At 38.0% G+C, this 13,273-nt stretch overlaps 2 protein-coding genes across 5 annotated transcripts in view; one reads left to right on the forward strand and one right to left on the reverse strand.

Annotated features, from left to right (window-relative positions):
- B3GNT9 (UDP-GlcNAc:betaGal beta-1,3-N-acetylglucosaminyltransferase 9) overlaps positions 1 to 13,273 on the forward strand; it is a 354,533-nt gene that overhangs the window by 120,694 nt on the left and 220,566 nt on the right. The window lies entirely within an intron of this gene.
- CBFB (core-binding factor subunit beta) overlaps positions 1 to 13,273 on the reverse strand; it is a 43,494-nt gene that overhangs the window by 23,676 nt on the left and 6,545 nt on the right. For all 4 annotated transcript variants that reach the window (XM_081963399.1, XM_081963401.1, XM_081963398.1 and 1 more), the window contains exon 3: positions 10,196 to 10,312. In XM_081963399.1, the coding sequence (XP_081819525.1) occupies positions 10,196 to 10,312 (117 nt within the window). The remainder of the gene's footprint in view (positions 1 to 10,195; positions 10,313 to 13,273) is intronic.

The raw sequence follows: 13,273 nt of genomic DNA on the forward strand, positions 1-13,273 counted from the left end.
GAGCACATTGGATCAGTTTGATTTGCGACAGGCCAAGCAGTGTTCGCTACTATTTACATCACAAACATTTCAAGCAAAACTCCACATCAATTATTCACAAGGGCAACTTGCCACCACTGTTTTAGAACGGAGAGACACAACCTTCTAAACCCTTCCCAGGTCTCTAATTACAAACACTCCTTTCTAAAGCTGTCTAGATTTTAAAATATAAAAGCTGCAGTTGAGATGATAAAATACCTAAAAAGAATAGGGTGCTAATGACTGAGGTCCTGTCCGTTGACCTACAAGCAGTAAAAAGTAGCTCTGAAATGCACTTTTTAGAAGACTTCAAGCAGTCTAACATACAAATAGTCCCCGACTTACAATGGTTCGTTTAGTGACCATTCGAATTTAGAATGGCCCTGAAAAAAGTGACATGACCGTTTTTCACAGTTACGACTTTTGCACCATCCCCACGGTCGCAAGATTTACATTCAGTGCTTGACTACTGGTTCATATTTATAATGGTCGCAGTGTCCTATGATCATCTTTCGCAACCTTCTGACAAGCAAAATCAGATTCAATTACCAATCATGTTACTGATTGAACAACTGCAGTGATTCACTTAAACAAATGTGGCAAGGAGAGTCGTAAAATGGGACAAAAGTCACTCACTTAATACATTTCTTACCTAACAACATACATTCTGGGGTCACTTGTTGGTCACAAGTCAAGAACTATCTGAATTAAGAGGAGCCAAATGTTCAAAAAATTAGGGTGTGTGTATATATATCCATCATAGGAAACAAAATTGTCTAACTTGACTTCCTGTCTCCCACAGCGACTGCCTGACCAGTTCAGTACAATAGGACTGCCACTCCAGTTTCCATCCATGAAACTATGAAAGACACGGAGCTTTCATTATGCTCTTTTTCTTTCTTTTACTTTTCTTTCTCCCCTCCCCTAATTACTTGCATATGGATTATTCTTTATACTATTTATGTTGGTTGTATTTTTTGTCATGGATTGCACCAGTGAGGCTAAAACCAATTTCATTGTATACATGATGTACAATGACAATAAAGGCTATACAACTACTACACTACTCTTCTCCCTTAACTCAGCATGAAAACGTAAGAACTATATGCCTTGGTAAGGCCACACTTGGAATACTGCATTCAGTTTTGGTCGCCACAATGTAAAAAAGATGTGGAGACTCTAGAAAGAGTGCAGAGAAGAGCAACAAAGAGGATTAGGGGACTGGAAACTAAAAAAATATGAAGAATGGTTGCAGGAACTGGGTATGTCTAGTTTAATGAAAAGAAGGACTAGGGGAGACATGATAGCAGTCTTCCAATATCTCAGGGGCTGCTCCAAAGAAGAGGGAGTCAAACTATTCTCCAGGGCACCCGAGGGTAGAACAAGAAGCATTGGGTGGAAACCCTATGCTGCCCCATACATCCCTACGACCAATCCGCTCACACAGGGAGGGACTTCTCCGGGTGCCGTCTGCTAAACAGTGTCGGGGGGCGACACCCAGGAGCAGGGCCTTCTCTGTGATGGGCCCAGCCCTGTGGAATGACCTCCCCCTTGACATCAGGATTACTTCCGATCTCCGCTCCTTCCGTGTAAAGCTCAAGACCCACCTTTTTCAATTATCTGGCCTGGCTCAACCGTAGTTTATCCTCTCCTCCTGACAGTCCTTTTAAATTTGTAATTTTATTTGGGGTATTTTTAATGGTTAATTTTATTATTATTATTGTGATATATGTAATTGTTACCTCCTCCGTGTATGTATATGTATGTGTATGTGTGTATGTGTATGTTTATATGTATTTATGTATGTTTTTATTGTACGCCGCCCCGAGTCCCTTAAATTATTATTATTATTATTATTATTATTATTATTATTATTATTATTATTATTATTATTATTATTATTATTATTATTATTATTATTATTATTAACTAATCAAGGAGAGAAGCAACTTAGAACTGAGGAGAAACTTCCTGACAGTTAGAACAATCAATCAGTGGAACAGAAGTTGCCTCCAGAAGTTGTGAAATCCCCAACACTGGAAGTCTTTAAGAAGGTGTTGGATAGCCCTTGTCTGAAACGGTATAGGGTTTCCTGCCTAGGCAGGGGGTTGGACTAGAAGACCTCCAAGGTCCCAACTCTGCTATTGTATTTTATTATATTGCTAGTTGAGTAATACTTACCTTGTCCATAACTTGGTTGCTTGTAAGGTGGAAACCCAGAACAATAAATTAGGGACAATATACGCCTAACAATCTCCTTAATACTTGGCTTTCAGAGGAATGTTTCTCCCGGGATATACCTTGTGAACCACAATAATTTGCAGCACCTCCTAGTGTCTTTCTCCATGAATCTAGCTAAGCGCTTTTTAAGGTCCCCGTGTTAAGCTATGTAAAGAGGAAAGGGAACTGCTCAACAAACTGCACGAATTCAGGTCTCTTATATCCCAGTTTGGAATACAGGTAGACCTCGACTTACAACCACAATTCAGCCCACAATTTCTGCGGTTAAGTAAGATGTTTGGCCCATTTTACATTTCTTGCCACAGTGGTTAAGTGAATCACTGCAGTTGTTAAGTAAGTAACATAGTTGCTAAATGAATCTGCCTTTGCTCATCAGAAGGTCGCAAAAGTGACCCTGGGATATTGCAACCATCATCAATAGGAACCAGTTGCCAAGCGTCTGAATTGATGCAAAGATTGAACTCTGAAAAATAGTCATAAGTCACTTTATTCAGTGCCACTGTAACTATGAACGGCCACTAAATGAACCCAAGGAAAGTTGTGACTCTTGTTTCTCTGCAAAATATTCTCCCAAATATTGTACTTTTTAAAATGTTTGTGTAAAACTGATGGAAGGAGGCTGGAAGTTGAGGGTGTAGCATTATGCTAATCTTCACAGCAAATTATTACAATATGGAAACCAGCAAAGAAACATCAGTCTCTATGAATGGTTTAACACAGAAATATAATTAAACCCTATTAAAATTACTTCCTTTATCTGTAAATTAATGGGACTCTATAACCCAATGAGATGAGGAGGAGGATGGTGGCAGTGGAAATGAATGAATAAAAGTCTACAAATGAATTGCAGCGTTTTCCCTTAAGCACTTATTCATGGTAAGACCACCGTGATTGCCAGCTGGCATTCTGCCATACATCTGGACAGCAAACCTCACAGGAATAACCAATATACTGCTCAGCTTTGGAACAATGTCACTCAAGTGACAGCAATTTACAAGAAGCAAAAGACCAACTTTTATTCTACGGTCTGAAGAGGCAGCAGATGGGATCCTGTCTTGCCATTTGGAGGAGGATTGTTTACGAAGTCAGCAAGGCTTAAAAAACAATTAAGACGAAGTTGTTGCAATGCAAGCTCAAAGACCTTTTTCCTAGCTAGAAGAATGGGGGACCAGGAATGGCAACAGGTGATGAAGCCACTGACATTTTCCTCACATCTCTTTTTCTTTCTGCATTCCAAACAGAAGAAACAGACTGCTCTTGCTGAATTAATACCTCTTCCCGCTGGGATGAAATTAGGAAAGACCAAGTACAGCTATTAGACTACAATTGCCTACTCATTTTGGATTATGTTACTCAATTTCCCTCTAAGCGCACAAGAGGCTTCCAACAATAGTATTAAATCTCAACAGAGCTGTGCAATATCCCAGTTCAATGGGGGGGAAAGTGCTTCAGAATGCGTCGAGAATAAAAGCAGCACCTGTCTCTGATTCATTGCAGCAGCCACATCTGTTTCCAGATTTGCACAGTTGGCTGCTGGGAGATTTTCCCGCAGCAGCCACCCCCTCATGGAAACGGTGCAGCTGCTTTAATGAGTCACATATATAGATGCTACATCTGGGCTCCTACAGTCTGAAGCACGTATTCCAATCCAAAGCAGACGGAAGCCTAATCACAAAATCGCTGATCACGGAGTTTGGATACAAACATATGTAGACGTAAACTTGCCAAACTCTCTGTTTATTTATCTGGCTTTCCCAGACCCCATACGGACTGAACAGAACAGAAGCTAGATAAAACACAAACCTTTTAAAACACTAAAAGAGTTTTAGGGGATGACCAGAGATGGGATTCAGCCGGTTCGGTCCAGTTTGCCCAAACTGGTAGTGGAAATTGTGGGTGGGCCTGCCTCCGCCCACCCACCCCCATGCCATCCTATTTAAGCATCTTTTTGAGGCTGGGCGCATGCACGGAAGGCGCACATGCGAGCAAAGCACATGCACAGGAGGCCGGTTGCATGCGTGGAAGGGGCAAAGCGAGTGGGCAGGCGGCGAACCAGTGGGAACAAAATGTGAAACCCACCGCTGACCATTCTTTGAGAAGAAGATCAAGCCCGGAGGAACCCTGCAAAACAGGAGTTTTCGGCTCACTCTCTCCACACCTCAATCCTGAAAGGGAAAACTTGGCCCAGCGCCTAAAGTCCCAACTCTTAGAAATAGTCCTGAATCTCATGATCGACAGTAGTGAGAAGTTGCTGAGTTATTAAGGAGGATCGGGACTGATCCTATTGCAGTTATAAGACTCGTCCCAGAATTTGACCAGCTGCCCAGTCTAACCGTGCTCCCACTCTCCATTTTAATACAATACAATAGCAGAGTTGGAAGGGACCTTGGAGGTCTTCTAGTCCAACCCCCTGCCTAGGCAGGAAACCCTATACTGTTCCACACAAATGGCTATCCAACATCTTCTTAAAGACTTCCAGTGTTGGGGCATTCACAATTTCCGGAAGGCAAGCCATTCCACTGATTAATTGTTCTAACTGCCAGGAAATTTCTCCTCAGTTCTAAGTAGCTTCTCTCCTTGATTAGTTTCCACCCATTGCTTCTTGTTCTACCCTCGGGTGCCCTGGAGAATGGCTTGACTCCCTCTTCTTTGTGGCAACCCCTGAGATGTTGGAACACTGCTATCATGTCTCCCCTAGTCCTTCTTTCTCTTAAGCTAAACATACCCAGTTCCTGCAGCCGTTCTTCATATATTTTAGCCTCCAGTCCCCTAATCATTTTTGTTGCTCTTCTCTGCACTCTTTCTAGAGTCTCCACATTTTCCAAAAAGAGAGGTGATCTAGTGTCCTTTGCTGATACTTCAAGTGTGCTAGTCTGGTCCCATGAATTTGTCCCATGAGTGAGCCAAAGAAGCCTCATGCCACACAAATAGTTTCTACTTTCCAGAGAGGTTAAGCTTAGAGCCACTCCTGCTTTCTGAATACAGGTAGTTCTTGACTTACACCCATTCGTTTACTGACTGTTCAAAGTTACAATGACACTGAAAAAGGGACTTATGAACGTTTTTCACACTTACAACCACTGCAACATCCCCATGGTCAGGTGATCAAAATTCAGGCACTTGGCAACTGACTTGTATTTATGACGGTTGTAGCATTCTGGAGTCATGTGATTCCCCCCCCCCCTTTGCAACCTTTTGACAAGCAAGGTACATGGGGAAGCCAGATTCATTTCCCAATTGTGTTACTAACTTAACAACTGCTGTGACTTACTTAGCAACTGTGGCAAGAAAGGCTGCAAAATGGCATCAAGCTCACTTAAAACTGTCTTGCTTAGCAACAGAAATTTGGAGTTCAATTGTGGTCGTATGTCAGGGACTACCTGCAGCAGGCACAACCCATATTACTAAAAACCATATAAGCCTTATATGCTGGCTGAGGAATTCTGGAAGTTGGAAGTCCACAAATCATAAAGTTGTCAAGTGTCCATGGAGATTCTCAGTCACTCAAGTCATGGTTGTCCCAAAAGTGGTTTTTTCAAATGGCAATTGGATTTTCTGGTTTTTCTTTGAGGATGTTTCCCTTCTCATCTAAGAAGCTTCTTCGGCTCTGACTGGATGGTGGGAAATGGAAGGAAGAATGGAAATCCAGTCAGAACCGAAGAAGCTTCTTGGATGAGAAGCAAAGCGTCCTCAGAAAAACCGGAAACTCCAGTTGCCTCCTGAAAAAGCACCTTTTGGATAAAGTTATTAAGTTTGGAGACCCCTGAAATAAATAGTAGAACCCTAGGATGAACATTTATAGCTTTCTTACAGGCTTTTATCCAATAGAATTGCTCTCACTCTCAAAAGTTGTTATTTTCCTCAAATGTAACAAGCAGTTACGTACAAGATGGTAATTGTACAGGATAAACTGTAAAAAGTAAAAGGAAATATTGATGTTTTAATGCAGTTGCTGTCCTAGTCACCTTCCTCATCAGCTATTTCCCTTTTTAGCACAGACAACCTGCCACAGGAAGCCGATCAGTTACTCTTGATGTTATCTTTGATACCTGAGCACTTAGCCAAACTATGGCTGGATCACATTATACAAAGTAAAGCTTCAGGCCATGATGAGTCAGAAGAAAAATAATTATTTATTTCACGTTCATGTATTTTCGTGTGTTGTACTTATCAACAGTCATTTTAGTGAATCTACTCCAATTCCCACCATCTAGTCATGTAGAAGTTTCACCACTTAAAATATCTCAGGCAATAGTTCAATCGCTGCAACTGTTTTCACCAAAAGTGGAGGAGGAACTGCTGGATCGAAGGTTTCGTTACAGAGAGATACTTGAAGTGTTTCCTGCATTCTTATTTTATGATAAAATACTTGGAATATGTCAATTGTGCATCTACAATTGCAAGCTAATTTTCTAATTAAGAAGGAATTGTATTCTGAGGCAGACAGGTGGACATTGTAAAGCTATATACATAAATTCTACATATAGGACAAGATTAACTATTCAAGCACAAAGTGCTTTAATGTGCCACTTTTATTAAAATGAACAATTCAATTCATTAAGCTATGTGTCAAGTTTAGAAACTCTGCAGCATAGAACTGTATGTATGTATGTATGTATATCAGCACAAATACAACACACACACACACACACACACACACACACACACACACACACACATATATATATATATATATATATATATATATATATATATATATATATATATATATTTGTGTTTGTGCTGATAAATAAATAAAGGGAGACTAGTATAGATCTATTTCAAGCTATTTAGCTCTCATCAGCTAGCCATACCCTTACTGTGATTTGAACCTGGGCAAAAAGTGTATGGCTAGCTGATGAGAGCTAAATAGCTTGAAATAGATCTATACTAGTCTCCCTTTATTTATTTATCAGCACAAACACAACACAAATGTAACAAAGGGAACATTAAAAATATGGGTTTCTGCCTGGATGGTCTCCTGGAGTGAGCCGAAGGACAGAAAAGGGAAGCAGAGTGTTCCCTCCCATATTTGGGCATACCAGGGGTTGTGACATACATACATACAAACATACGTGTGTGTGTGTGTGTGTGTGTGTGTATGTATTGTGTCACAACTTCTGGTATATTCGTAGATTTTCACGAGTGTAGGTATGCTGGTATTGTTGTATTCGGGTCTTTTCCCGTGTAAGATTGAGACTGTCTTGGCAACATTTCGGCGAGGTCCCACTCGCTATCTTCAGGCTGGGTTTTCGGCTTTGTGCTTGTGCGAGTAAGGCGTGGTCGGAGCTGTCGTCTTTCTATAAATCTTGCTACAAACATCAACTCCATCTACCAATCAGGATGCAACCACACAGCCAATCAACCCACTTACAGCAACAAAAACAGCACTCCACACACCGCCACCAAGATTTATAGAAAGACGACAGCTCCGACCTCGCCGAAACGTTGCCAAGACAATCTCAATCTTACACGGGAAAAGACCCAAATACAACAAGACCAGCATATATATATATTACCTTTATACACCCTTCTAAACCTTACATATAACACTGGGTAAGGTAACTTTTGAGTATTCCATTGTGATAGTAAAAGAAATATACTATGAAAGAAACACAAAGGAACCAGCAGGGGACATATTTAATGTTCTATGAGTTTAGGAGTGCCATAATTACTATACTGTTTTTATAAAACCTGCTGATAGCCACTATTAATTTAAACAAATAACACCTTAAGGTCCGTTGGAAATCACATATACCAGAGATAAATATCAAAAGGGCAATTATATTGCAATGCATGTTTTTAGCTGCTTTCTTCTTCCACAAAGTAAACAATATTGTATAAATAATAACAAAACCTGAACTAACAGATATGGCACTATGATTGTCCCAATATATTTATGAAGAATAATAAAGCTTAATATTTCATTACAGGACTTTGTCAAACTGTGGAAGAAAAGTAATAGTAATCAAAGCTTCTTTGTAGTTTATTCTCTTCTATTCAGATTAAAACAAAGTAAAAAAAAAGCCCACAACAAATTAAGTGAATACACTGAAAATGAAAAAAGGGCAATTGTAATGTAAGTTCAATTACAGTATGTTTACAAGCAATCTAGCTCCAAACTTTAACACTGTCAATTTAAAAGCTTATTTCAAAAGTGGTACTCTTAAGATTAGTTTTTGTAAAGAAAACTTTTATTTAACAAAATGTTCTTAAAAGCATTAATTACAATCACAAAGATGAGCATAGTAACTTCCGAAAGTACACAAGGTTTTCTCACCAATACAATCCATAATATGCACAGTTTAGCTCTAGAATCCTAAAAATGCAATCCACCACCAAACCAAAGCCTGCTTGTTGTGCTTTGAATTTGGGGCTAAAAAATTAAGGGGCGGTTGTTTTCCATGTAAAAATTCAATCCAAATTGAACATACCAGGGAAAAGTGGAAGTAAAAGTGATTGTATTTTAGAGTTCTTCTGTTATTAGCTCACAATTTCTACTTGCCCCTATAGTATTTTAGTTCCCTGACAGCGAGAGACCCAAATTATGGAAAGCAGCATGAAAATAGCAACACAAGGCTCCACTGGATTTTGGGGCACTGAGAAGGACTGCATAGAAAAGCCAGCAAACTTAACTATGTGCGTTTGTGACAAATTAAACATCATGAGAAATATGTCACTGAATTCCCCCCCCCCACCTAAGATTTTTTTTTATGACCAATAATTATACTTCTCTAGAAGTGAAGTTAAAATGGGAAGCTTGAAGAAAAAGGAACACATTTTTAAACTGGAAGGGTGTGCAAAACGTCCGGACCTGTATCAACAATTCAAGTGCATTCATAAGAACAGACCATTTCCAGAGTACAAGGAAAAGGCTGAAATGCTAAATGGTGGAACACTGTGCAAAAGGAAACAGCGGTTTTTATTCTAATGTAATTCCTTTTAGAAGTCTATGTACTATAAGAGTTTTCTTTTGATTTTTAAAAAAGGATTGGTGAAACAGAGTAATACACAGGTATTAAAGAAGCGCACACACGTCTGGAGAATTATAAGCAAATTTATCTTTTACATTACTCAATAATGAAGAACAATAATTTATTTTGTTCCTATATTAGGTTGAAAGGAGCTCACCCTTGGTACAGTTAATCAAATACATTCTGTGCAGATTTTATCTACTGTAACCACACTAAGCATTTCGACAGGCAAAACATAGTAATGTTAGGCAAAATGAGACCAATGCAATTTTGGGGTTCTAAAAATACACATGGAATTTCAAATTCAGGGTGGCATTACTTTCACTGGCTACTTTTGAAAGAAAAACAAATACCATTATCTGTGTTTTCTAATATGTACTCTTTTCTACAAGGATTTCCTGTCTATGGAGATGAACTGCCATATGTTAAGCTGATTATAAACCGAAATCATTTGAATGCTGAATTGGAATCTAACCGTTCTGAATGCTGTCAGAAATACCCTTACAAACACATCATTGCTATCTGTTGACATCTCTGCATGCCATGTATATTTCACTGTTTAGCAAAAGGAGTATTACACAGGGTTATAGAGTTCTTTTGCAGTTCTTAAGGATAATATTGTGTATACAAATTTTAAACAAGATCTGATAATGGAAAAAAAATATCTAAAGGCCACTGGAGATAACACACTCCTAACAAGCAGAAAAAATATTCTTTATAAACAGATACAAATTTATCTACAGAACTGTTACTGAAACAGTAATGTGGGGCTTCAGAACATTTTGTAGACAGCATAGACAATTTGCTGGAAAACAGCAGAATTTCAGGCAACTAGTCTCCATAAAATTGGATATGTGTAAAGACATAGCACATTCATTCCACATAATGCTTTAAAGTTTTGGGGTTTTAAAACCTCTGGAAGACAGATCTCAAGGATTGCCATCTATCCCTTTTGTCCTTACCTTGCCTCCCTCTCTTTCAAAGTCAACATATTCTCGGGTTGGTGTTTGCCGCTGCTCCCCCTGCCAGCTGGCCGGAAAAAACTGGAGAGACAGATTGGTTCCTGTGGCCACAAAAGCCTTTTAGAAAAATCAATACAAACAGGATCAGGGAGCAAGGCATTACATAAATTATGCAAGCACTCATTTATTTTTACATCAGTCTTATGTCTTAAAACTGAACTGCGTTGAGAATACTCAAAAGTCCAAAATATGCACTCATCATTTTTCTTAAGTACTAAGTCACAAACATCTGATTTCATTTTGACAATATTTGCTACAGGTTGCTGGAGAAATAAGATACTTATATGGAATCAATACTTTTATTATAAATTGTTCTTGGAGACGTTAAAATTCAAAGTACCGTCTGAAACTCCTGCGTGACTTTTTAGCACTCAAATGTTTTATAAGATACATTTTCCTGCTGTTGGTAATTTTATAAAAAAAGCGCTTTCAGTTTTAGTTAGATTTACCCCTTTGAATCATCTGGGGAGCTGTACAGTACATCAAGCAAAAGGTTGAGCATTCTTTACTGAAACTTCTGTCAATTTCAAATTCTTTCCATCAGTCACACAAATAGAGGAACACAAGACTGATGTGTATTGCACAAACTGATTAGAGGAACTCCCAACAGCAGGAAGGAAAATGAACGCAGATATTGAAAATAACATTTTCATTAAAACATTAGTTCCAAATATGCTGCTGGAAATATTAATTAACCCCTTTCTATTGAAGTCAAGAATTTGTATATATGTATGTAGGCACAGCTCTAGGTATTTCTTCAAAAACTGAAAGTCAGGATCAAAGCAAACTATATGCCAAAGGAAACCAAGCAAACACAAATAGTCTCAATATGCATATAGTGGTGTTTTAGGAATCAGTTCGAGAATAAAACAGACTTTGTAAGGGAGTAAAGCATTTGCCAGAATAACTCTTCTAACAGCAAAGTCAGGTGATTGTGCTATCTATCTTAAATCAATAGGATTCCAGGACATAATAAAACAAATCAGTAGCCTCCCTTGAGATTCAATACTTCCTTAAGGGGTTCTTTAGGTATTAATATCATAGAGAGGATGAGAAGAAAAATAGAAATCCCATTCATATTTTTTTTCCAAAATATACTGAATATTGCACATGCAAAAACCAGAAAGCTAGAAAGAACGTTACATCATTGAAATTTACCATTAAGTCAGATCTCTTCCCCTTTGTGTTTTTTAAAAAAGATTTGTTTCCAATTTGAATTCTATTTTTCATTTTTGAATTTCTGGAGACATAGGAGCAAGGGTGAAAAGAACCAGAAATAAGTCAGTTTGTATTTGCTGCAGTAAAAGACAAAGCTGAATGTAGTTAAGCCATGCACTATAGAAGTATGTCTATGCTCAGATGAATATAGAAATGATGAGGGATTTAACTAAAGTCCTTGCATTAGGAAAAGGCAGCACTTTGGTGGCCAAGGGCTACAAGTAATGGGGTGGGAAATGGGAAACTTATGGAGGAGATTCAGGACAACAGTGGGTATGAAATAAACAAAGAGCGGGTATTAAATAAACAGACTACGTTGTCATTAATATGGAAAGTTCTGCGAGGGACTTGAACCTGGGGAATGTATAATGTATTTCCTAGAGCTCATAAACTTTACATGTAGTTCTTCCATGCTTTAAACTGTATGGTAATTAAGTGATAATGTCCAAAGCTAGTTTAAAGTTCCAAGCCTGAACTTTTGGCATTATGTAATATGGTACACGAAGGAGAAGAAAAAGGGTCACAGACAGTACAAGCCTCATGGTTTAGGCTGATAAAACCTGAAATGGGAAATCCTTTTTTATTCCCCCTGAAACTGGAATTTCCTACTTAGGGCTCACTTTATACTACATTTTTTTGTTATGGGTGCATAGTGACAGAATCAAAATACAGATTAGAGAACCCCACTGTGTTGAGAAGACTACATTTGCAAGACATGTGGAATAAAGATGCATCTCCTTATGATCTCTTAAAAATGGAGGAAGGGCATGAGTGAAATAATGCCTCAGAAATAATACATTCAAATTTGTCTGCAGTACAGTTGCAAAGTGAGACTCAAATGTTACTTTCTTGCAACTTACAAAGGTTGTCAGAGGATTCATTGATGTTAATTTTTTAGACACAAGTTTACAGTAAACAAACTATCTTTATTATCAATTTTGCAGTAAAAGCACGTGAATCAGCTGCTAAATAAATATGAGTAACCACATACGGTCTTGAAATGTGTCCATAAAATAAATTAAAATATTCAGCAACCATTCAGCCGGATGGCATTCTTCCAGATTATTTTATCAAAACAGTTGTTGTCTCTAGAACTCTGTAACAACTTTAAGAGGCTTACAATTCGAGAGTGTGACTGGTGGGAAAGATATCATTGACACAGGAACAAATCAGTCCTTTCTATTAGTAACAAACATAATAAAGTAATTGTTGGGAACTTGTCTTTTTGTGCAAGTAAGTTTTGAAAAACTACTTGCACTCAAACTCAGTTCAATTAAAAGAATTCAAACAGTACACCATAAAACTTTCTTGACAATGGACAGTCTTCTTAGGTACTTCATATGATACAATGTGTGCAATTAAACAAATTTTATTCTGATAGATTTGACTAATTTTTACACTATCATAAAATTCTAGGTGTATTGTTTGCTTTAACAGTTGAACATAATATATCATCCTTCTTACTTTTTAAAATCTATACTTTATACAAGTATAGAGAAGCAAAGTAAACAAACTAAAGTCTGGGAATATGTACGAATGCTGCTGCGTACTTGTTATACCACTTATTCTGGAACTAAAGGAAACTATGGATCCAAATGAGAAATATATACACTTTGGGCCAACTCTTAACATACTGTTCTAATAGTAGTAGTTTCTAACTATATTCAAAATCTAAACTACAATTAGATTAACTACAGTTTGTCAGGTTCTGCTGAAACAGGATGAGTTAATTTAAAAAAAAAACATACAGCTCTTCTTTAAGTTTGGCTCTTGATAATAGTGAGAGTTTAGTGTATAAAC

The sequence above is a fragment of the Natrix helvetica genome, assembly GCF_964273705.1.
Source record: "Natrix helvetica genome assembly, chromosome: 10".
Taxonomy (NCBI): Eukaryota; Metazoa; Chordata; class Lepidosauria; order Squamata; family Natricidae; genus Natrix; species Natrix helvetica.